The sequence below is a fragment of the Schistocerca serialis genome, chromosome 3, assembly GCF_023864345.2.
Source record: "Schistocerca serialis cubense isolate TAMUIC-IGC-003099 chromosome 3, iqSchSeri2.2, whole genome shotgun sequence".
NCBI lineage: Eukaryota > Metazoa > Arthropoda > Insecta > Orthoptera > Acrididae > Schistocerca > Schistocerca serialis.
In genome coordinates this window covers 283,122,086-283,149,294 of record NC_064640.1, presented here as the reverse complement: position 1 = coordinate 283,149,294, position 27,209 = coordinate 283,122,086, and the positions used below count along the sequence as shown (strand labels likewise).

Genomic DNA, 27,209 nt, shown 5'->3' with positions numbered 1-27,209 from the left:
CTGTAAGGGACTGCCAACAACTTGTTGAGTCCATGCCACGCCAAGCAAAAGGAGGTTTGACGCAATATTAGGAGGTATCCCATGACCTCTGTCACTTAAGTGTAGCATATTAAAGATGGTCGGATTTTCTCGAGTCTTTTTGCAACCTGCTCGAACTGCTTTAGATGACTGACATTTGAGTTCTGAACTTCATGTACCATAAATATAAAGAAATACAAAATTCCGATTGTTACTTGTATCTTGATGCCGAGTAAAAATCGTGTAAGGTCATTATAGCCGTAGAACTATCAGTTTATAATTTTATAGTTCATTTACCTAGCCCAGTCAATGAACATGGAAAACAAAGCCACACTAACGGAAAAATTTCGTGTACTATATAAAAGATACACAAAAGATATCATAATGATCGACGAAAATCTTGTGTATCAACTACATTGTAATACAGGCGACGTCTTTTATCGCAACTAAATACTTAAAACCAACTTCAAAATGATTAGTTGACTGCGGAAGAGTTTATTATGTATTAGCCTGAAATAAACTATAAGATCGGTGTATCAAGCTAAATAAACAACAGAACAACTTTTTCCAGCAACTTTAAAATTTCAGATACCTCTACATGAAACGATTGAGTTCCCAAGTGAAAAACACTGTAAAATATGTTTTTTCTGAGATCCAAATGGGGTAAGATTTGTGGCATAAGTAGAAAGAGCTCCCTGTACAACAAAGAGTGTGTCATTGCCTTCTTAACTAATCACCAAGTAAGGTACTTAGCATTATGAAATTTCAAAATGACCATTGATTTAAAGTAAAATTTTAGGAAGTAAAATACGTTTTATAACAGATAACAACCACTAAATTGACGATATGCTTCTAACACATTAAATGATTTCTTGTTATTCTACATCAACATTAGTACTCCGCAAGCCACCTGAAGTTGTGTGGCGGAGGGTACTAACCGTACCCTTAACCGATTTCCCCTTCTATGTTCTACTCGTGAATGGCGCGTGGGAGGAATGATTGTCGGTAAGCCTCTCTATTAGCTCTGATTTCTCTAATTTCCTCGTCGCGGTCGTGGTTAGCAGTTTCAAACACTTTATTCGTTCTCATATAGCTACATTTCATTTATAGGACGAAATATAGATGACGTCATAGAGCAATAATCAATTACTGGAAATGAAAAGCACTGCAACGGATGAGGACCCATGTATGCGAAGTGGACTGGTGGTACCTATAAAACTGTGTTGAGTTCCATTGCTCATAAATTACGAGCACTTCGTAGTGATATAGACACATGAACGGAGTGGCTTGTACCTTAAGTGGCAAAATATAGGGCTTTTAGTAGAACCGTGCTCGTACTCGTCTTGCAGTGATGGTCGCATACGTTTTAGTCGTTGCCACGTTACCGAAATTTTTCAGTTTTAGTTGCTACAACGTTACCAAAGCTCTTCAGTTCAGTTTATCGGATAAATTTCTAATTTAGTTTTCTGGGGTGCTATGAATACACCTATGCGCTGTAGTCACTTTGAATAACAGCCGCTACATTAGGGATTTCTGGAGCCTGAGTTACTGCCCCTCTTTCATGCCATATTACGCCGTCAATCGATCTTCGAAGTCTTCAAAATTCCCAGCCACATGTGACGAGAGATTTGCAAACCTCCTTCGAGAAGCGACAAATGCTACTGTTACCCTGATCTCAGCTTTCGCCTGGCGTGTCGCCCTGCGAACGCTTCTGGCTTACGTTTGGTCGGCAACATATTCTTCACAGTCCCGTACCACGAAACTCTTGTAACACACTACAGCGAATTCTCAGAGTCAAATATCTTGCACAGTTCTGTAATCCCAATTATTTCAATCGTATAATTCATCTGCGGTGTTCCGAAATTCCCTGATGTTATCTTGCGTAGTTCTGTAATCCCAATTATTTCAATCGTATAATTCATCTGCGGTGTTCCGAAATTCCCTGATGTTCATGTGTGCCACCTGTAGTTCCGAGCACATTTCGCTCTTGTTTACTGCAGTCCAAACACAAAAAGATATCGTTTTCTGTGATATGAGTCCACTCCATGGATGAAAACGATTAAACAAAAAATGGACTGCTAAGCTATGTTCTGAATTCCAAGTAACATTCCGCCGTGTTCGGTGATCAGCTTATTCTGGCAAAGCGAGAACAAATCACTGCTTTTTTCGGTTGTCGCACGTTTATTAAGATGTTTCTGTGACATGTAGGCGGGCTGCCAGGGGCGCCATGCAACGTCTTCGCTCGGAAAATAAAAATCTGGGCAAGCAGATGGCTCGTCGGCTAAAATTAGTACACGAATTGACGGCTTCGGTGATATCATAGTCGTATTTCTGTAAGATTGTTATGAATGGATAAAAGTAGCCAGGCGACCTAATGGTGTGGCTTCAATCGTCTGATGCTAGCCAGCTGCAGACTGCAGATTAAGAGCCTCGGCTGTAAGATGGCCGCCGCGTGGGTGTGTCTTGTTTGTGTGTTCTTGTTTACACAAGCCTGCGAGAAAACATTGCCTCATTTTATACTATGAATGACTGCTATCTGTCTCGAAAGGATAACATAACTTTGGTATCCATCTGATGGGAAGAAATAATTTTTTGTCCTAATCACGTATGAGCAGACGCTGCTAAGCATGCAGTACAATTTATTGTATATGATCACTGCGCGAATTTTGTAGTTCTAAAATGAACTATATTTTAACACACATGGTACATGCAATACATTCCCAAAATACACAGACGGAAAAAAACAGTAACACCAAAAATTATTAATGTAGAGTAATAAAAATTCAGGAACACAATTGTCTAGGTAACATAATCAAGTCATTATCATTGCAAGATTACAGGTTAATCTAAGCACGAGATAATCCTTTGATAATGTGAAATGCTAGCACATTAATAACTGGTGTAACCACCAGAATGTAGGAAACAGGCGTGCAACAGTGCATGTGCTGGATGTCAGTTTGAGGGCCGGAGTTCCCTGCGTGTTGCTCTTGGTCGGTAGATACAGGGACGGTTAATGTTGGTTGTGGATGACGCTGGAGTTGTTGGGTTACAACACGGGTATGTGGTCGAGCGTTATCCTGTTAGAAAACACCCCCTTTAATTCTGTTCATGAATGGCTCCACAACTGGACAATGCACCAGACTGTCGTACTGAGTTGCAGTCAGGAAGCGTGGGATAACCACGTGAGTGCTGCTGCTGTTATACGAAACCGCACAGCAGACCATAGCTCCAGGTGTAGGTCCTGTGTGTCTAGCACGCAGACAGGTCTACATCGACATTTACATCCATACTCCGCAAGCCACCTGAAGGTGTGTGGCGGAGAGTACCTTCAGTACCTCTCTCGGTTCTCCCTTCTATTCCAGTCTCGTATTGTTCGTGGAAAGAAGGATTATCGGTATGCCTCTGTGTGGGCTCTAATCTCTCTGATTTCATCCTCATGGTCTCTTCGCGAGATATACGTAGGAGGGAGCAATATACTGCTTGACTCCACGGTGAAGGTATGTTCTCGAAACTTCATCATAGGCCCGTACCGAGCTACTGAGCGTCTCTCCTGCAGAGTCTTCCCTTGGAGTTTATCTATCATCTCCGTAACGCTTTCGCGATTACTAAATGATCCTGTAACGAAGCGCGCTGCTCTCCGATGGATCTTCTCTACCTCTTCTATCAACCCTATCTGGTACGGATCCCACACTGCTGAGCAGTATTCAAGCAGTGGGCGAACAAGCGTACTGTAACCTACTTCCTTTGTTTTCGGATTGCATTTCCTTAGGATTCTTCCAATGAATCTCAGTCTGGCATCTGCTTTACCGATGATCAGCTTTATATGATCATTCCATTTTAAATCACTCCTAATGCTTACTCCCAGATAATTTATGGAATTAACTGCTTTCAGTTGCTGACTTGCTATATTGTAGCTAAATGATAAGGGATCTTTCTTTCTTTGTATTCGCAGCACATTACACTTGTCTACATTGAGATTCAATTGCCATTCCCTGCACCATGCGTCAATTCGCTGCAGATCCTCCTGCATTTTAGTACAATTTTCCATTGTTACAACCTCTCGATGTACCACAGCATCATTCGCAAAAAGCCTCAGTGAACTTCCAATGTTGTCCACAAGATTATTTATGTATATTGTGAATAGCAACTATCCTACGACACTCCCATGCGGCACACCTGAAATCACTCTTACTTCGGAAGACTTCTCTCCATTAAGAATGACATGCTGCGTTCTATTATTTAGGAACTCTTCAATCCAATCACAAAATTGGTCTGATAGTCCATATGCTCTTACTTTGTTCATTAAATGACTGTGGGGAACTGTATCGAACGCCTTGCGGAAGTCAAGAAACACGGCATCTACCTGGGAACCCGTGTCTATGGCCCTCTGAGTCTCGTGGACGAATAGCGCGAGCTGGGTTTCACAAGAGCGTCTTTTTCGAAACCCATGCTGATTCCTACAGAGTAGATTTATAGTCTCCAGAAAAGTCATTATACTCGAACATAATACGTGTTCCAAAATTCTACAACTGATCGATGTTAGAGATATAGGTCTATAGTTCTGCACCTCTGTTTGACGTCCCTTCTTGAAAACGGGGATGACCTGTGTCCTTTTGCAATCTTTTGGAACGCTTCGCTCTTCTTGAGACCTACGATACGTCTCTGCAAGAAGGGGGGCAAGTTCCTTAGCGTACTCTGTGTAAAATCGAACTGGTATCCCATCAGATCCAGCGGCCTTTCCTCTTTTGACCGATTTTAATTGTTTTTCAATCCCTCTGTCATGTATTTAGACATCTACCATTTTGTCATCTGTGCGACAATCAACAGAAGAAATTACAGTGCAGTCTTCCTCTGTAAAACAGCTTTGGAAAAAGACATTTAGTGTTTCGACCTTCAGTCTGTCATCCTCTGTTTCAGTACCATTTTGGTCACAGAGCGTCTGGAAATTTCTTAGGATTTTCTGTCAAGTCAGTACATAGAACTTTACTTTCAAATTCATTGAACACCTCTCGCATAGCCCTCCTCACACTACATTTCGCTTCGCGTAATTTTTGTTTCTCTGTAAGGCTTTGGCTATGTTTATGTTTGCAGTGAAGTTCCCTTTGCTTCCGCAGCAGTTTTCTAACTCAGTTGTTGTACCACGGTGGCTCTTTTCCATCTCTTACGATCTTGCTTGGCACATACTCATCTAACGCATATTGTACGATGGTTTTGATCTTTGTCCACTGATCCTCAACACTATCTGTAGTTGAGACAAAACTTTTGTGTTGAGCCGTCAGGTACCCTGATATCTGCTTTTTGTCACTTTTGCTAAACAGAAAAATCTTCCTACCTTTTTTAATATTTCTATTTACGGCTGAAATCATCGACGCAGTAACCGCTTTATGATCGCTGATTCCCTGTTCTGCGTTAACTTTTTCAAATAGTTCGGGTCTGTTTGTCACCAGAAGGTCTAATATGTTATTGCCACGAGTCGGTTTTCTGTTTAACTGCTCAAGGTAGTTTTCAGATAAAGCACTTAAAAATATTTCACTGGATTCTTTGTTCCTGCCACTCGTTATGAACGTTTGAGTCTCCCAGTCTATATCCGGCAAATTAAAATCTCCACTCAGAACTATAACATGGTGGGGAAATCTGCTCGAAATATTTTCCAAATAATCCTTGAGGTGCTCAGCCACAACAGCTGCTGAGCCAGGGGGCCTATAGAGACATCCAATTACCATGTCTGAGCCTACTGTAACCGTGACGTTCACCCAAATTATTTTGGTTGCTGGCTCTGAACTGGCCTCTTTCTAACCAACACACGACCATCACTGGCAAAGAGGCAGAACCAGCTTTCATCAGAAAACACAACAGACCTCCACTCTGCCTTCGAATGAGCTCTCACTAGACACCACTGAAGTCACAAATGGCGGTGGTTTGGGGCAGTGGAATGCACGTTACAGGGCATCTGGTTTGGTGGTGACCTTCAAGTAATCGATTTGTAACTATGTCACTGTGGTGCCAACTGCTGCTCAGATTCCTGCTGTAGATGAAGTAAGATTCGCCAGAGCCCCACGCCAAGCACGATGGTTCAAATGGCTCTGAGCATTATGGGACCTAACATCTGTGGTCATCAGTCCCCTAGAACTTAGAACTAATTAAACCTAACTAACCGAAGGACATCACACACATCCGTGCCCGTGGCGGGATTCGTACCTGCGACCGTAGCAGTCGCGCGGGTCCGGACTGAGCGCCTAAAACCGTTAGACCACCGCGGCCGGCCGCCGAGCCCGATGATCATCCCTCTAGGTAGTGCCACGTGGCCGTCCGGGGCCCTATCTACTTGCGACCGTTCATTCTCGTGCCCACTACTGCCAGCAAACTCGTACAGTGGTTACATACCTACCAAGTCTTTCTACAGTATCGCAGAACGAACATCCAGCTTCTCGCAGCCCTATTACACAACCGCGTTCAAACTCAGTGAGGTGTTGATAATGGCGTCTTTGTCGCCTTAAACGCATTCTTGACAAACATCAGCTCACCACGGCGAGTCTCAAAGGTAAGTAACGTTCACTATGGTTACAGCGTGTCGTTGAGCAAACCTTGTTTGCATCCTCATAGTGGCGCTACTAGCGCCACTCCTATGCTTTGGGCGCGAAGTTTGTAGAAATTTCGCTTATGTCGCACAACTTCCTCTTGGTGTTGTGATTTTTTTTTTCTCGTCAGTGTATTTACCAACGGAGGTCGCGCAGTGGTAGGACAGTGGACTTGCCTTCTCGAGAACGTCGGTTCTAATTCCCGGCTGGATTTTTCCTAAATCGCCGAAGGCAAATGCTGGAATTGTTCCTTTGAAAAGGACACGTCCGGTTACCTTCTCCCATCCATCTACAATCCGAGCTTGCTCTCCTTCTCCGATGAATTTTATGGTTTATTTAACTGTCGACGGTCCTCAGCTAATTTATCAGACTGTAGAAATAACCTTTTAAAAATGTTTTACTTGGTATTGCGCAACCCTTACCTTCGCTAGCAGCACGTCCCACACTCTGTCCGAACAGACGTAACTCCAAAACGTAACGACGTGTTGCATTGTTATTTCGTTCGACTTTTGTTCGAGAGGAAAAAGATTCCACTTTTACTCTGACCACTCTGAATTGGGTTTTCCGTCAGTGAGAGAAGTCACATCATTTCTGGCGAATGCTGCAAGATTCCTTCTCGATTTGTTCTCGAGTTTTCCTCCCGCCTCCAGTTACGTCTAAGCGACTTAAACTCTAACAAATGAAAGGTAATGAAAAATGGATAACAATGATTATAAATTACTGTTTCGAAAACTGAACTTTAAGCCTTAGCTTTCGATTCTTTAAAAAAATTCTGTTTTATTTTCTCACACAACTACAATTATGTTTGCAGGTGACTAGTTTCCAATGTCTCAAACGCCTATCTTCAGACATAAAGCTAACATTAAGACTTGTATATAATTTGCGTTGTGAGGAGTAAAATTCCCTTAGTATTATCAAATAATGAGACAACGAAATTATCATGTCAGGTTGATTCACATTGACAACACGTGATTCTCCTGCACATCAAATGCATATGAGAATATTATCGCTTCACTTTATAGTATACTATATGTATTTTATATGTGGCATCTCAAATCATGAAGCCGTTTTAAGTTTTTAATTTTAGATCCGAAGAGCGCCGTTTGAGATGGGTGAATACGCTCATTTGTGAAGGTAATTATGGTTGTATCGGAAAATTAAAATAAAAATATACTATTTTTTGCTATCATTGTTGCCTCGGAAAACTAAAATAAAAACGTATTAATTAATTTAGCTTTCACGACAGTCTCCAGACGATATAAAGACAATATCGTACTTTGTTTGATTTTGTTATTACTATTTATAACATCTTCTAATATTCTGACAAGTCATTATTTCCAATTATTTGGCACAGAAGATCAACAGGTATTTATATTTCCTTCAGAAGAAAGAAAAAAATGATGGATATCATTTTAGTGTAGGAAATGTTCAAACTATATCATACTGTTGCTTCTGTAAATGACGATAGCCTATAGATTTTGACTTCCTGTTGATCCTAGACATCACAGAAACGGTATTAGCTAGACAAGTCTAGTACAGGTCATCGGTTGTGACGTTGACTTCAGGTGGATGCCCGTATGATAACTCTAACAACAAACAACCTACATTCTGTTTCTATTACCACCCTTTGCAACTGAGCTACTCACTTTGAACTTTGTAAGACTGGAGTCTCAAACTTTATCTATCGATCATTTGTATTTGGAAGCAAGTTGTGCTCCATTTATAAGTACCAAATAGTACTTCATGTGTATTATGTCACCGAAAATTCTGATATGTTCTTAAGTCGTTCAGTTCACTTCAAGTTCTTCTGGTCGGACTACCAATTCCGTCCTTATTCTCATACGCTTAGTCTAGTCTCTGATGAACTCGAGTTCGATCGAATGTTAAAGTCTGATCTTTTTTCTCCTTTTGTTACCTTCATATTCGACTGCATGGTCAATGTTTTCATTTGTCTCCAAATGTCCAGCTCCTCATAAACCTAGCACTTAGCATATTTACTTTTCAATAACCTATGCTTTAGAAAAAAATAACTAAATCGCATGTTTTTTCCATTATAATGGCCGCTTCTGATTGAATTAGCAATATTCTCATTTTCAACTGTTGTTTACTTCTACGATTACAATTTATGTACACTAGAATGGAACTGTATGATTATGGAAATACTAATGTAGCCTGATAGGAACGCTTATATCCTCTGGGTACAGTGTGGAAGTCAAGTGACATTACTCCAATACAACGGTAAGTTCGTGAATCTTAGGTCCCATCTTATCGCCCAAGGTGACCAATTACGAAGTCGCGGCTATACACGGAGCTGCAAACTGGGACCACAACAAACGTGTCATAATGTTTTATATACCTTAACACATACGTTTCATAATCTTCCTCTTATTTCCCAGCGTTGGTCCCGCAATGTAGCCGGATCCGGTGTTGAGACTCCCTGTCTCCACTTAACGCGATCTTGTGCTTCATCAGGGTAGAGACCAACTACCTTTAAGTCTGTGTGGAAGGTATCTAGTCACCGTTACCTCCGCTCCAGATTGGTCGCATTCCATCGACTTTCAGTGAAAACCAGCGTTTTGCTATTGTATCCTGGTCACTTCGAAGTACGTGTCATTACCACCGTAGACGGTTTTCCCTCATTTTCTCGATGATAGGTGCCACTCCTTACCGCCTGCGTAATTTGTCATTGGTCATGATCGCGCAGTGTCAGGTCACATGTCCAACGAAGCATTTTGGTTTCCATTATAACATGTCGCTGATCTGCTTCTTTTATTGTGGGCAAGCATTCACCACCGTACACGGTACCTGGATAGATTAGCAGTATAAACCGTCACAAAATATTGCACGCATTTATGTCGTTAGTCGGTCAAGCTTTGTTTCGATTATTTTTAGAAAATTAACAGTGTACACATAATCGACAAGAAGGTTGTTCAAATTCCCTTTTTCGTTTAATGAGCATTAATCTGTGGAAATTTCGCAGGTCTGTTGTGCAGCCTTGTGCTTTCCATGTTTGGCAGTGCCATCGGCTGGCGGCTGGGGCTCCAGGCTGTGACGGGAGCCGTCTTCCTCACGTTCTTCCTGGGCACGTTCTACCGGTCGGCGTCGCTGTACCACCCGCAGCGCAGGGCCATCCTCCACCTCAAGAACCAGAAGCGCAAAATCAAGGACAAGAGCAAGGTGGACGACCGGCCACCGTTCTTTGATTTCAGCACGCTGCGCAGCAAAACAGTGCGCATCCTGCTCATCTCCACCGGAATCAGCTCCTTTGGCATCAACACACCCATCTTCTATCTCGTAAGTACAAGTACAGACTTCGCAAGGCCCAGCATTAGACACTTCCTAACGACGATCATCAAGAACCACTATTCTGGGTTTGGACATACACCACGGCAAATGAGCGAAAAAAGCACTTTCCTTAAAATAAAGAATAATAATGTTTGTTGTTAAAATTAAAACTTTCCAGGCTTATAGAGTGACACTGAGTTCTATTTAACACCACGCCGGCATGTGAGTGCGTTGCTTGATCGCATGCGCTTCTACTGCAAGTCTGTGGTTCTCTGCAAGTGGGCTCTCATTAAACTTTGACAAAACACAGTATATACAGTTCCACACAGTAAATGGAATGACACCATTAATAAATATAGACTTCGATCAGAAATCGGTAGCTAAGGTAGAATATTCTAAATTTCTAGTTGTATGCATTGATGAGGGGTTGAACCGGAAAAAACACACTGAGGATCTGCTGAAACGCTTGAGTTCAACTAGTTATGCTATCAGGGCCATTGCAAATTTTGGCGATATACATCTGAGTAAATTAGCTTACCACACCTATTTTCATTCTCTGCTTTCGTATGGCATCATATTCTGGGGTAGCTCATCATTGAGTAAAACAGTGTTCATTGCACAAAAGCGTGTAATCAGAATAATTGCTGGAGCTCATCCAAGATCATCCTGCAGACACTTATTTAAAGAGCTATAGATCTTCACAGTAGCCTCACAATATATATATTCACTTATGAAATTTGTTATTAACAATCCGAACGAATTCAAAAGTAATAGCAGTGTGCATGGCTACAACAGTAGGAGAAAGGATGATCTTCACTACTCAAGGTTAAATCTAACTTTCGCTCAGAAGGGGGTAAATTATGCTGCCACAAAAGTCTTTGGCCACCTACCTAATAGCATCAAAAGTCTGACAGATAGCCATATAGCATTTAAAAGGAAATTAAAAGAATTTCTTAATGGGAACTCGTTCTACTCATTAGATGAATTTTTGGATGTAGTAAGTGGGTAATTTAAAAAAAAAATGGTTCAAATGGCTCTGAGCACTATGGGACTCAACTGCTGAGGTCATTAGTCCCCTAGAACTTAGAACTAGTTAAACCTAACTAACCTAAGGACATCGCAAACATCCATGCCCGAGGCAGAATTCGAACCTGCGACCGTAGCGGTCTTGCGGTTCCAGACTGTAGCGCCTTTAACCGCATGGCCACTTCGGCCGGCGGGTAATTTCCCCAACCCCCACAAAAAAATTTAAAATTTTAAGTATCCTGTAAATTTTTTTGTAATGCAGTATCTTGTATAGACACCTTTTATTAACCTAACACGTTCCACATCATTAAGAAGTGTCGTATGCATGATCTATGGAACAAGTACTAATCTAATCTAATGTGTGCTGCTGAGAGTGTCCTCTACGGAGAAAATTCATCTCCTCTGTGTCGGATCGAACGTCTTCACACGGTAATACGGGAGAGCGCGAAAATTTACGACGACAGGATTCCACGCAGAATCCAATTGGAAACCGCCGTCCCACCTGATAAGAGCCTCAAACAGCCGTATTTCTACTGATTCATTGATAATGGAATTCCAGAAGTTAGAAGTATGGGCCAAAGTTTTTGTTACATTGTATTTCGTCGAATGACCAGTAGGAATATAGCGTTCTATGATAGTAGATTTGTTGGGTTAAAGGAGGCTAGTACATAGCTGGCGTTGCATATTCGCTTGTGAACCGCGCGCGTCGTTTGACCAATGCATTATGTGCCGTACTCGCATCGAATGTTATAAATACCTGCCCTATGCTACTCTAACAAGGAAACATCACGAACCTGATCTCGTCTGACTTGAGTAAAAATGCACACGTGCAGGGTATCAGCCACAGCAATCGATTCCCTGTGAAAATGTGGACCATAATTCTGATGGTACGTAGGTATGACCGTCTGAAAGTACTTTCGCTCGCACCAGTTGTTTTTCAGTCGCTAGGCCCCACTTGCAGCCGCAATTTGGATAGCGGAGTAAGTGAGAGGTTTGTCAAATATTGTTTTGACATTGGTTACATACTTTGTTCTTTACACAGAAGTGCGCGGTTTCTGTTCTGCAACCGATGCCAGAGATTTCTTTGTTTTGATCTTTTGATGTTGCGATTCACAAATGCACTGTAGTGCAATGTAGTGTGGCATTAAAGAAGCTGCGTAATGTTATATAATTATTAACATCGCTGATGTGCTTTCTTTTCTTTGGAATAATTAACTTCATTTCATAATTATTATTGTTCAGCTACTTAGGTTCAGTAATTTAGATTTTGAGGCGTATACAAAGCTGCAGAATATCAATACGAGAATGCTGTTAAAGTATAAACGGCGATATAAAAGTTATCGTTAGAAGGCCGCGCAGTCCATAATCGGTATGCCAACCAGGCAAAATTGTCGTGAGCATTCAAGAACTCATCACAGCGACGCACCAGGTTGATGACAACCGTGTACTGATGCGTGAAATTGACCGAAACTGCCTGTTGCACATCCTCGTCCGACAGGAATCGTCGACCCGTCAAGGCCATTTTTGAGGGATCGAAGGCGTGGCAGTCGCATGGGAAGACGTCAGGAGGAGGATTCAGCAGCACCTCTTATCGCAATGGTAGTTTTCGGCAGACGTGCTGCCCCATACACATTCTTTATTCTCCGATGGATGTCTACCGGCGTTTGTCCTTCGGCAGCCAAGAGAAGATAATAATACACTCCTGGAAATGGAAAAAAGAACACATTGACACCGGTGTGTCAGACCCACCATACTTGCTCCGGACACTGCGAGAGGGCTGTACAAGCAATGATCACACGCCCGGCACAGCGGACACACCAGGAACCGCGGTGTTGGCCGTCGAATGGCGCTAGCTGCGCAGCATTTGTGCACCGCCGCCGTCAGTGTCAGCCAGTTTGCCGTGGCATACGGAGCTCCATCGCAGTCTTTAACACTGGTAGCATGCCGCGACAGCGTGGACGTGAACCGTATGTGCAGTTGACGGACCTTGAGCGAGGGCGTATAGTGGGCATGCGGGAGGCCGGGTGGACGTACCGCCGAATTGCTCAACACGTGGGGCGTGAGGTCTCCACAGTACATCGATGTTGTCGCCAGTGGTCGGCGGAAGGTGCACGTGCCCGTCGACCTGGGACCGGACCGCAGCGACGCACGGATGCACGCCAAGACCGTAGGATCCTACGCAGTGCCGTAGGGGACCGCACCGCCACTTCCCAGCAAATTAGGGACACTGTTGCTCCTGGGGTATCGGCGAGGACCATTCGCAACCGTCTCCATGAAGCTGGGCTACGGTCCCACACACCGTTAGGCCGTCTTCCGCTCACGCCCCAACATCGTGCAGCCCGCCTCCAGTGGTGTCGCGACAGGCGTGAATGGAGGGACGAATGGAGACGTGTCGTCTTCAGCGATGAGAGTCGCTTCTGCCTTGGTGCCAATGATGGTCGTATGCGTGTTTGGCGCCGTGCAGGTGAGCGCCACAATCAGGACTGCATACGACCGAGGCACACAGGGCCAACACCCGGCATCATGGTGTGGGGAGCGATCTCCTACACTGGCCGTACACCACTGGTGATCGTCGAGGGGACACTGAATAGTGCACGGTACATCCAAACCGTCATCGAACCCATCGTTCTACCATTTCTAGACCGGCAAGGGAACTTGCTGTTCCAACAGGACAATGCACGTCCGCATGTATCCCGTGCCACCCAACGTGCTCTAGAAGGTGTAAGTCAACTACCCTGGCCAGCAAGATCTCCGGATCTGTCCCCCATTGAGCATGTTTGGGACTGGATGAAGCGTCGTCTCACGCGGTCTGCACGTCCAGCACGAACGCTGGTCCAACTGAGGCGCCAGGTGGAAATGGCATGGCAAGCCGTTCCACAGGACTACATCCAGCATCTCTACGATCGTCTCCATGGGAGAATAGCAGCCTGCATTGCTGCGAAAGGTGGATATACACTGTACTAGTGCCGACATTGTGCATGCTCTGTTGCCTGTGTCTATGTGCCTGTGGATCTGTCAGTGTGATCATGTGATGTATCTGACCCCAGGAATGTGTCAATAAAGTTTCCCCTTCCTGGGACAATGAATTCACAGTGTTCTTATTTCAATTTCCAGGAGTGTAGTACGTTGACCCTGTCTAGACGCATTTGATACTAGCATTGTCGTAGTTCACGTCTTCGCATTTACCTTACGCATGTCAGAATGACACGAATGCCACACGAATCTCGTCTCTACATGTCGGTGCTTATATACCCGATTCGAAGTCGCGCTACGTTGGATATACACTGTAAAACGTCCTCAAACGGAAACTTTTTGATCGAGCCTTATAAGAGTAAACGTATGTGTGTGTGAGGTTGACATACTACTTGCTCATATTACTTTCTGTTTTTTGGGTAGAATAACATCACTGTCATCGAAAAAGATTTCAAAACACGTGAGAAGAAGTGTCCACCTCATCCCTCCTCTTCCCTCGCCTTCAACTTCCCGTGAATGGGACTCTTGTTGTGACTCCGTTGGACTGCACATCGCCCTAAGGCATTACGCAGCTACAGTGAGGTGGAGCGAGTGACGAGCAACCGGTGCGCGTTAAAGTTTAAAAGCAGCACGTTCAGGCCATAACTGCATCCTGTCAGAATTATGGCCTAAACTTCACGCAGGAATGATTGCTGTGGCAAATATTTTGCATGTGTGCTTTTTCTCCTTAAAATAGGTGACGTTTCCTTCTAAGTCGTCTTTGACCAATGCCAGCGGTCACTTTAAACTCCCGCTTTCGAAGTACTTGCGTATTTTCGAGGAAAAGTTTCTCATAAATGGCACTTGACTATCCTCTTGAACACCTCATCCACATTTACAATGAAATGAATATTCCTAGGTGCATACAGGCGTTGATATAAGTCAACGGCGACAGTTGAAAATGTGTGCGCCGACCGGGACTCGAACCCGGGATCTCCTGCTTACATCGCAGACGCTCTATCCATCTCAGCCACCGAGGACAAAGCGGATAGTGCGACTGCAGGGACTTATCTCTGGCACGCCTCCCGTGAGACCCACATTCCCAACTTATTGTCCAGTGCCCCTGCCCATTATATTGATTACTCGCGGCTTTTTGCCTATTCCGGTAAGAGTTCGAGCACTGTTTGTGCATCCGCGCAGAAGAAGATGGTCAGATGGCCGGACATTTTCTTCCGTTTACAGTCGTTTATATGCATGTGACGCTCTCCCTATTTGCTGAGATAAATATACAGTTTGGAGCTGTTCCACTTTCGCTTGCTTCTTACGAGCATGTGAAATAGTATGGGCTCATTCAGTCGAAGCTTCAGAACCTCGATTGTTTGTAGCGGGTGGTGGTAACTATACTGAGGACCTATCTCCCATTCCGACGCTTAAGTTCGAAATTTGGCTCAAAGATACCTACAACCATGCTCCCTAATCGTGCAAAAGCTTGGCGGGCTGTGACGTCACCCTCGGGCTCGGCGACGCTTCAAAGTGCAAGGTGTCGGAACATACAAAAAAAATGGTTGAAGTGTTTGGTAAGATGGAGTCATGATGTCAAATTGGCACCAAGTTTTGCTACAGTTCTGATCAACGCAACCGTGGACGTCTCACGTGACGGGAAGTTCGTCACGTCCCCTCTTACCAACATTTCACCGCTTCTTTTGACAAACCGCCGCTCAGAATCGACACGAAAAGGCCTCAGATGGTGACATAAAGGGCGTCAATGAAACCACCCCTTCCGTTGGGGCGTCGATTCCCACACATTTCGTGCTCGAAAACGACATTTCTCAGTGCTATGAGCAACAAGACGACGTTCTTGACAACGTTCTACACTGCTGCTACCCTCTGGGCGTTTCAATCCTACTCTAAGGACATGGCGGAGCTGCACCCCCACTGATCGTGATCTGACCCCTCAGGAGTGTAGTGCGACCACAGCTTTTGTCCCGGTATACAGGGTGGAACTAATAGGGACCATTCAAAACCATTCAACGAAATCTCAACGTGATCCGAAGCAGCAAAGGGTGTTTATGCTTTTTTAGCCCCCGTTTTTCGCGCCCTCTTGTGGCGTGATGGAGGCGGGGTGCAACATTAGCATGGGCGTGAATAAAACGGCAGACTCCCTGTAACCGTCTAAGAACCCAAGAACCCCCCCCCCCCTCCCCCGTTCCTAAACAACTTTGGTGCTACCGCGCTGCTTTGTTGAGCACGACAGAAATGTACTTGTCAGAAAATTCGGCAGATTCAGCCTTGCGGCTCCTGTAGCAGCTGGACGCAGCAAAGGGGGTTGTGACAACCTTCCCAACGTGCGACATCATTAACCCACCTTACATCTCACATGGTCTTCTGAGCTGAGCTGTGGCCTCCTTTGTTGTTATGTGTCGACACCTTGCTGCTTGGAGCATCGCCGACCCCGAGGGTAACGTCGCAAGGCGCCATGCTTTCGCACCATTACAGCGGAAGGTCGTAGGCCCTGTTGAGCCTAATTTCAAACTCATGCACGGGAATGGGAGACAATTACGGGGTTTCGAAGAAGTGATCCTTTAATTTTGTTACGTAGTCTGGCCATACTGTAAATACAGCTTTTTATGAGTGGCCTTTCGAAACACCGAATATTCAAGTATACCATCGCTCTCATGTATGGAATTCACATGTTGCAGGAACTCTCCGAGACAGTCCAAATCATGAGGTCAAACTATAAATGTTTCATCAGCGTATCGCCATAATACTATTAGTTGTCACAGGAAAACTTCCTGCTGTACGTATTCGACGCCGTTCTGCTACTTTACCGCGCGAAGACGTTCGATCTGACATCGGGGAGGCGGGTTTTCACCACGGAGAGCGCTTTCAGCAGCTCACAGATTTGCTGCAGAAGTGCATGCGTTCAAGTAATCAACTCATGCACAGTGACAACTCGGCACACCCCACATACGTCGGTGGGGTTTTAAATATGGGAACTCAGTGTACTGTCGCCAGCATAGACATGAAGATAGTCAGAAGACTACGCTGAAATATCGTGGCAACAATTTACTGACACCTGGCATTTCGCCGGGAATTTTATGGTGCAATAATTTTATATGTTTTTTTCATGTACTATAGAAATATTATGCTGGCGAGCAAGTGACAAGTTTTAATTGTAAATCGGCCCACGGACAGCGCAGTGATATCACTACTGGTATTGTATGCTCACAGAAAAAAGCAGAAATCGGAGTTTGAGTCTCAATACGGCACAAATTTTTAACTTGTCACAAATTTCCATCGCAGCATATAGTCCGTAAATAGTAGAAAAATATTGTCTCATTAACAAGCAATGACCAGTCACAGCACCCTTGATACGCCACGCCGAATAAAGCGGAGTACTGCAACTGGACGTCCCTCATCGGCGACAGATGGCCTTTTCAGATGGCAAATGGCCGTTGGCGTGTACGGCGTGAAATGTCTGAAAGCAAATGCCCTGCAACAATCTTCGGAAGTGTCCAAGCCAGAAGGGAACGCTATGGTTTGTTGAATGTTTTCGTGGCATTCTCCGCGTAATCTAGTAATCTTGGTAGGCGCAATGGATCAACGCAAGTATGTATCCATCCTTGGAGACTATTTCCACCCATACGTGCAGTTTGTTTTTCTTCATCATGATGGCATCTACCAGCAGGACAATGCAACTTGTCGCACACCTCGTAGTATATATGGTTGGTTCAAAGAGCACCGGGATGAGTTTACCGTACTCCCTTGGCCACAAAACTCGCCAGATTTAACCTTATTAACTCTGTTGCTGCACGTCTCGCAGCAGTCCACACTGCTAGAGATGGTTACCTTAGCTGGACAGTGTGGTTCATGTCCTAGTAGTATTAAGTGAATAATTTACAAGAGGAATGATAGGCTATCATAAGTAAGCATCTACAACGGAGAATTACCTTCTAAGATTCACGGATAGCTCCAACTGTTGTGTCAGCTACTGGGTAGTCATCATCGACACAAATAAAGAAGGAGAGAAGTTGTGATGGCCGTTGCAAGAATCCAAATCATCTGTACAAAACACCTGAAGATTAAATGAACACTTTATTTCTAAAAAAAAAAGGGAACCATTACTTAACGTGCCTCCTATGTGCAAGTTCACTGACAATCTGCTACTAATCGCAAAACGCAGGCTGATGCTCTCGAAGTCTGCGGCAGAACTGGGATCGACCAGCGATGGTCCGCTGTTTAAATCACCGTTGACACGGGGCACTGAACTCTGTCTTCCTGGAGGTGTGGCGCTGCCCGATCTTTCCATTGGCGAGCGGGTCAGCGTCAGCGCTTTCTCGATGCCTTTTCGTGCCGCTACGCTGGTAGGTGTGCGGTCAATCCCTTAGGACTGCACACCAGCCATCCAGATAAACGAACAGGTCGCGTTTAAGTACCGGTCAAAATTTCCGCAAGGACAGTCACTGCATTATAGAGAAAACAACATTAAGATCGAATAATACAAACAGCTACTAAGGAAGTTTTGGTAAGATATGAGAAACGTAATGAATAACACTGCATCCCTTTTACGCTACATAAATGCAATTGAAGTAGAGATAAACATGTTGCAGGGAGTCCATTACTTGTCAAATGGTTCAAATGGCTCTGAGCACTATGGGACTTAACTTCGGAGGTCATCAGACCCCTAGAGCTTAGAACTACTTAAACCTAACTAACCTAAAGACATCACACACATCCATGCCCGAGGCAGGATTCGAACCTGCGACCGTAGCGGTCGCGCGGTTCCAGACTGTAGCGCCTAGAACAGCTCGGCCGGCTCATTACTTGTCTTCGGGCGACAGACACAGGTGTGAAGGGGTTACGATGCGCGTGGTACACAATACGGCGAACCTCCCTTGTGGTGATCAGACCTGGTCGATCACAACATTGACGCTGAGGATATCTGCCCACACATTTCCGTGCAGTGCAACATCAAGCCACTGTCACATCTGAATGCTCCACAAATTTGAATACTTGACGAATCAACTACTGGCCAAATGAAGACCCACAATGAGGCCCCTTTTAAGCTCTGTCAGGTGCCGATAATGCTCTCATGCGTGCGCACCTAATCTCCGTGTCCTTCACTGTGATCACTCAACGTCTGACGCTGTTCACGCCATTATATACCCTACCAGGCAGGTAACAGCACTAAACACCGACAACCCTGATGCACTCGAGTTGCTGTTTTACCTTTCACAGGGAATTGCAACTCTGATCATTTACATACACGTCAATGGTGTGTATGTGTATGTAATTACATTGACAGCCGGCCACGTCTTCTGGGTGCTTCACATTTTTGTCAGTTAGTGTACGTGTTGTTAGTGTTTTGGTGCAAGGCAGTATCAGAATTGCGAGAGATTGTGAATGTAGAGGGATCTTTCAAATTGTTTCATGATTCGTCCAGCTATTTACACTACTGGCCATTAAAATTGCAGATGATAAACGGGTATTCATTGTACAAATATATTATACTAGAACTGACACGTGATTACATTTTCACGCAATTTGGGTGAAATCAGAGAAATCAGTACCCAGAACACCCACCTCTGGCAGTAATAACTGCCTTGATACGCCTGGGCGTTGAGTCAAACAGAGCTTCGATGGCGTGTACAGGTACAGCTGCCGATGCAGATTCAACACGATACCACAGTTCATCAAGAGTACTGACTGGCGTATTGTGACGAGCCAGTTGCTCGGCCACCATTGACCAGACGTTTTCAGTTGGTGAGAGATCTGGAGAATGTGCTGGCCAGGGCAGCAGTCGAACATTTTCTGTATCCAGAAAGGCCCGTGCAGTACCTGCAACATGCGGTCGTGCATTATACTGCTGAAATGTATGGTTTCGCAGGGATCACGGGTCGTAACACATCTGAAATGTGACGTCCAGTGATCAAAGTGCCGTCAATGCGAACAAGAGGTGACCGAGACGTGTAACCAATGGCACCCCATACCATCACGCCGGGTGATACACCAGTATGGCGATGACAAATACACGCTTCCAATGTGCGTTCACCGCGATGTCGCCAAACACGGATGCGACCATCATGATGCTGTAAATAGAACCTGGATTCATCCGAAAAAAAATGACGTTTTGCCATTTGTGCACCCAGGTTCGTCTTTGAGTACACCATCGCAGGCGCTCCTGTCTGTGATGCAGCGTCAAGGGTAACCGCAGCCATGGTCTCCGAGCTGATAGTCCATGCTGCTGCAAACGTCATCGAACAGTTCGTGCAGATGGTTGTTGTCTTGCAAACGTCCCCATCTGTTGACTCAGGGATCGAGACGTGGCTGCACGATCCGTTACAGCCATGCGTATACGATGCCTGTCATCTCGACTGCTAGTGATACGAGGCCGTTGGGATCCAGCACGGCGTTCCGTATTACCCTTCTGAACCCACCGATTCCATATTCTGCTAACAGTCATTGGATCTCGACCAACGCGAGCAGCAATGTCGCGATAGGCTACAATCCGACCTTTATCAAAGTCGGAAACGTGATGGTACGTATTTCTCCTCCTTACACGAGGCATCTCAACAACGTTTCGCCAGGTAACGCCGTTCAACTGCTGTTTGTGTATGAGAAATCGGTTGGAAACTTTCCTCGTGTCAGCACGTTTTAGGTGTCGCCACCGGCGCCAACCTTCTGTGAATGCACTGAAAAGCTAATCATTTGCATATCACAACATCTTCTTCCTGTCGGTTAAATTTCGCGTCTGTAGCACGTCATCTTCGTGGTGTAGCAATTTTAATGGCCAGTAGTGTATGATCGTGTAATTTTTTTCTTTTTCGTGTGTAAGCGCATTTGGTTGAGTGTAGACGTTTAGGCGAGTGGCGTGTGCGCAGGCGCACCAGGTGGAGGAGGAGGGCCTGGGCGAGACGGCGGTGCTGCTGCAGACGTACCTGGGGCTCGCGTGGGCGCTGGGCTGCGCCGCCTTCGGGCTGCTGGTGGTGCGAGACTCAGTCGAGTGCCGCATCGCGCGCCAGTACCTCTGCCAGGCCGCCGTCTTCATCTGCGGGCTGTCCATTCTGGCGCTGACCACGGTGCGCGGCAGCTACCACGGATACGTGCTCTTCGCCTGGATCTACGGCATCTTCTGCGGCGGCTACCACTACTCGCTCAAGATGTACACGTACGAGCGCGTCCGGGCACGCAATTTCGCTCGCACCTGGGGCTTTGTGCAGTGCTCTCAGGCCATTCCCATCGCCATAGGCGTGCCCATATCAGGTGAGTTACTATATTCAGTGCACAAGATACTTTCGAGAAATCCGGTGAGACAGCTCATTTAATGTACACTCAGGCTCATAAATTAAGGATAATTGCAGAATGTGGTGCCACACAACATGGCACTACACAAAACTAGCGCTAATAGCATAGGCACATGGGGAACACACACGACACAGGTCTGTTAGTCCATGATATTGGAGATAAGTTGAGAAAACCGTCCCGAAACACATGTGCTACAAAACGCCTGTTTCCTCCGCACGTACCCCGACATCAGTCTTGGATATGATCACCTTGCACACGGACACAGGCAGCACAAAGCGTTGCCATACTATGGATTAGGTGGTCGAGCAGCTGCTAGGGTACAGCGTCCCATTCTTGCACCAGTGCCTGTCGGAGCTCCTGAAGTGTCGTAGGGGTTTGAAGACGTGCAGCGATACGTCGACCGAGAGTATCCCAGACGTGGTCGATGGGGTTTAGGTCTGAAGATCAGGCGGGCCACTCCATTTGCCTGATATCTTCTGCTTCAAGGTACTCCTCCACGATGGCAGCTCGGTGGGGCCGTGCGTTATCATCCATCAGGAGGAAGGTGGAACCCACTGCACCCCTGAAAACGCGGACATAATGGCAAGGAAAGCATTTCTGAAGAAGAGAAATTTGTTAACATCGAGTATAGATTTAAGTGTCAGGAAGTCGTTTCGGAAAGTATTTGTATAGAGTGTAGCCATGTATGGAAGTGAAACATGGACGATAAATAGTTTGGGCAAGAAGAGAATAGAAGCTTTCGAAATGTGGTGCTACTGAAGAATGCTAAAGATAAGATTGGTAGATCACGTAATTAATGAGGAAGTATTGAATAGGATTGGGGAGGAGAGAAGTTTGTAGCACAACTTGACTAGAAGAAGGGATCGGTTGGTAGGACATGTTCTGAGGCATCAAGGGATCACCAATTTAGTATTGGAGGGCAGCTTGGAGGGTACAAATCGTAGAGGGAGACCAAGAGATGAATACACTAAGCAGATTCAGAAGGATGTAGGTTGCAGTAAGTACTGGGAGATGAAGAATCTTGCACAGGATAGAGTAGCATGGAGAGCTGCATCATACCAGTCTCAGGACTGAAGACCACAACAACAACAATTGGTGCAAAATGAAGTCCCGATACACCTGACCAGTTACAGTTCATCTGTCGAAGACATGCAGGGGTGTACGTGCACCAATCATAATCCCACCCCACATCCTCAAACCACGACCTCCATACAGGTCCCTTTCAAGGACATTAAGGGGTTGGTATCGTGTTCCTGGTTCACGCCAGATGAAAACCTGGCGAGAATCACTGTTCAGACTATACCTGGACTCGTCCGTGAATATAACCTGGGACCACTGTTCCAATGACCACATACTGAGGTCTTGACTCCAGGCTTTACGGGCTCTCCTGTGACCTTGCAGGTCTCCGGGCGAATAAACCATGTCCGTTCAGTCGTCTGTAGACTGTGTGTCTGGAGACAATCGTTCCAGTGGCTGTGGTAAGGTCCCGAGCAACGGTAACTGCTGTATTCCGTGGCTGTCTGCGGGCACTGATGGTGAGATATCGGTTTTCTTGTGGTGTTGTACACTGTGGACGTCCCGTACTGTAGCGCCTGGACACGTTTCCTGACTGCTGTAATCGTTGCCATAATCGTAAGATCACACATTGTGGCACACAGAGGGCCCGTGCTACGAACTGCTGTGTTTGACCAGCCTCCAGTCGCCCTAATATTCTACCCCTCATAACGTAATCAATATGTGTTCTTTGAGCCATTTTCAACACACAGTCACCATTAGCACGTCTGATAACGCCTGCACACTTACTCGCTGCACCGTACTCTGACATACACCAACACACCTCTGCGCATGTGGATTGTTGCCAGCGCCACCGTGAAACGACCGCAGGTCAAATGACCGCATGGTCATACCCCGATGTGCTTTAAACCCGCAAACCGCTCACCAGAGCGTTGTTACACCATGTATCAGCATTATCCTTAATTTATGAGCATGAGTGTATATTACATTCCACGCTCTGAGGATGTTAGCTTCATTTCGCAAACAAATCGTTGCGTCTAGACCCTATTAACGAGGGAATTGCGAAAGTAAGTTTCGTCATTGTTTTTGAAAGATTAGTTGGTACACCAGGCGACACAAACAGACGCCATATGAATCCACACCCATTGCTGGTTCAAAGACGGAAGGGGTGTCAGCAGAGGAGGAATGACACTTTCGCAGAGCGCTGAAGAACAGAGAGTAACAACAGATCGGCGTGCCAGAGGTTATTCGTGTACACATCACGATGGCAGACAGAAGCGTAGTAACAGCGTGGTCGCCAATGAAAGAGCATACTGTTATCCAGTATGAGTGGGTGCCTGGGACCAGTGTGTCTGTCATCCATGAATGTCTACAGACCGTGTATAGCGAAGAGGTGGTGTCTCGCCAAATGGGAGATCGGATCGCTCGGTCTACAACCTCGATCTTGCCATATCGGAGATGCACCTGATCCATGCATTGAAAGCAGCTCTGTCGGCACGTTACTTCCAAACCAATGCTGCGGCGAAGCTGACTGTATGACAATTCCTTGCATTGCATGGCACCGAGTTTTACCAGAATGGTTTCTTAAAACTGACTGCACGCTGCGACAAATTTCTCAATGTCGGTGGCGACTGTGACGAAAAGGTTGCAAGGTGTATAGTCGTGATGCGATGGTGTATTTCTTTTTACACATAAAGTTTCCTTTTGAAAAACAATGACGAAACTTAGTTTCGGAACGCCCCTCATAGTCACTGGGAACATACGACCCAGCCATGAGCAAAACATTTCTTGCTATCAGCAAAAAACGCTTTAGAAAAAAGTAACTTGCGGAAAACAGTGTAAGAAAAGCAAATAATTACAAACCTAATATTTCTTAATGACTCTTTCTTTGATGAGCCGTGAAGTTGATATCACGTGTAGTGTGATTCGATCTGGATATTAACTGGAGCTTGGTGTTCTATGACTTGACGTTAACATGTGAAGTTACGCTGTCGAAGTGAACTAGGCTGTCATTAAATTATATTCAGAAGGTGGTGCCCTACATCCAGATGATACTTGCCAAAAATCATGTTGCACCACCGTCAGCTACTATGAGGAATCTCAGTAATTGCTACCAGTTTTTGATCATCACAAATCATTATCAAGCAAAGAAAGTTTTTCAAACACATTATTTGTGTGTATGTCTGCATGACGCTCAACAACACTCTACATAATGTTAAAAACGCAAATTGAAGTTCTGAACTATTATACTTGAAATGTAAGTATTGTTCATAAAATTGAATGTCATCAATTGATAAAATGGTAAAATGCAGTGTGTGTGTGTATATGTGTGTGTGTGTGAGAGAGAGAGAGAGAGAGAGATAGAGAGGGAGAGAGAGAGAGAGAGAGAAAATGATAAAAGGGGGAGGAAAGAAGGAAGCGAGGAAGGGCATCTTCAGTTTCGTTTTGAGTCGTTTCTTATTTAACTCCCTGGCATTTCCATCATGATAGAACACATATTTCTGTTGCACTTAACTGTATTCTTGTTTAGTATTTCCTCTCATCCACGTATAACATTCTGCTTCAAGTAAATTATGTCAGTTATTAGTTTCTGTGGAGAGATGTTACTGTGCTTAAATGGAAAACAATAAAAGTGTGTCTTACTCGAAGCTGCATCCTGAAATTACATTACTGTCAAGAAAGCATGTGCGTGATCGCGAAAATAAAGCCAGGTCACATTCGTTTAGAGTTGGATTTGAAGTAAGTCGAGATCTATTCGCTTTTAAAAGTAGAGAACACAAATGAAGTGCTCACAGATTATCTGGAACAACTGGAATTGTATACTAAATGAATTTCTTATTTGATTACATTGTACGACCATAGTTTTAGGTTGAGTCGCTGGGCAGGGGCCACTTTCTTGCTCATCTCGTACGTAATTCGGAGCTGGTGGACGGAAACGGCACCAATGTAGCTCAACTCATTCTGACGTAAGCTAGCCCTCTGTAAGCGGTACCCTCTGTGGTCTGCGGATACATTCATTGACTTCTATTTCCCACAACCAGACCTTAATACAAGTGACAATGACCGGTACCAGATTACCAGGTTTCCGACACAGACAACATGTTAGCATAAGACAACATTTGACTTCTGTTATGCGGTTGTCGCACTGTACCAAGATTTGTAGCGTCGCCTTGAGAGTCGAGTACTGAGTGATTATTCATAACATAAAAACTGTTATTTTCAACCATTTGCACTATCAATAAAATGAAATTAGAAGAACATAAACAATATTATTCAAGTCGCCGTTCCGGTAGTATTATTATTAGACCAGAATGAATTTAAAGATTTCAACAGCAAAAAAGAGAAATTCCTTTCTGACGTTCTTCAAGAAAACATTTGGCATAAACTGTGTCTTTGGGCTACAACCATGACGTAGTTGCTGTCAACCATTGCACGGCATGGCGATAGGAATGACAAGTGGCCACCACTTAAATTAACCATGCCTAACACGTCAATAACAATGCCAACCCTGGGCCGAAGGCTAAGATGAAGATGAAGGGTGGGGTGAGGGGGGGGGGGGGAGGGGAGAAAGAAGCTAACAGATGAATTACAAATAAACTCGCAACTAGTCGCGAAAGCCAAATTTCCCTAGAGACACCTTCAGTTTGTTAAAAACATTAGCTGTTGAATAATAAGTAAATCTAACTAAGCCCCTATTGAAACAGTTATGTAATTTTACCATCAAATAAACTTCGTATGAGTGATAAAGAAAACTCCGAGACCTATCTTGCTGAATAATAAGGCGATTTCCAAGTTCACTGAAAGAACCAAATTTTTCAACGTAAGTGAAATGAACAGAATTACGTTTGTGTCGTGAACTTTTCCTCACCGTAACGCTTCATTAGGAAGCTAAATGTTTGTGACACCTTTGATAATCATTATCTGTGAGTTTTAACATCAGTGACAGCGTACACTCTCTCAAATATATTTTACACGTATTGCCTTGGACATACGTAATAGGAAAAAGGTACGGAACCAAAGCATCAGTATCAGACGTTAACCAGATCTGCCTACATGCTTAAAATCTCATCAAGTGTATACCAGTCGGCGAAAATCAGAGCGTTCACATTTGAATCCATATTGTTACGAGCAAGTTCATACCACCTTAAATCTGTTAAGGGGGGTAGGATGTGAAACGGGCCGACTTGGAGCACGAGAGGTACCACAGGACATTTTAATTTACACTGTCTATTCTTTTACAAATAAATTCATAAAACTTTGTTAGCATGACCAGGAAGAATTCAGGATTCAGACTCATAGCAGAGGAAGTTCAAAAACTTAACAAAACAAATTTTTTTTACGTGTGAAATTTTATCATTTTTTCACTTGGTATTGGCTGCATTTGTTGCTGTACGTACACTTTTCTTCATAAGTAAGAGAGATTCTTCGATGAATTTTGCACAGCATACAAACCATACTTACAGGTGTATGAAACTCTAGAATTTCCCATATCTGTTAAAAACTGTGGTAAAAATTGAGATAATAAACTATAAAATTCGAGTTTTCTCTAAACACGAAGTTTAAAACGTAACAGCCAATTCATTTTTCCATAGATTAAATAAATTCTAGAGTTTCATACACCTGTAAGTATGGTTTGTAAGCTGTGCAAAATTCATCGAAGAATCTCTCTTACTTACGAAGAAAAGTGTACTTATAGCAACAAATGCAGCCAACAGTAAGTGAAAAAAATCATGAAATTTCACATTTAAAAAATATTATTTTTTCGTGTTTTTGAACTTCCACTGCTTTTTTTTTTTTTTTTTTTTTTTTGGTCATCAGTCTACTGACTGGTTTGATGCGGCCCGCCACGAATTCCTTTCCTGTGCTAACCTCTTCATCTCAGAGTAGCACTTGCAACCTACGTCCTCAATTATTTGCTTGACGTATTCCAATCTCTGTCTTCCTCTACAGTTTTTGCCCTCTACAGCTCCCTCTAGTACCATGGAAGTCATTCCCTCATGTCTTAGCAGATGGCCTATCATCCTGTCCCTT

The 27,209-nt window shown here is 44.4% G+C and overlaps 1 protein-coding gene across 1 annotated transcript in view; it reads left to right on the top strand.

The window, feature by feature from the left end:
- The window catches only part of LOC126470790 (monocarboxylate transporter 2-like), a 401,847-nt gene that overhangs the window by 335,634 nt on the left and 39,004 nt on the right, over positions 1-27,209 (top strand). Inside the window, exons 5-6 of the mRNA XM_050098800.1 lie at positions 9,614-9,890; positions 20,741-21,122. Coding sequence (XP_049954757.1) covers positions 9,614-9,890; positions 20,741-21,122 — 659 coding nt within the window. The remainder of the gene's footprint in view (positions 1-9,613; positions 9,891-20,740; positions 21,123-27,209) is intronic.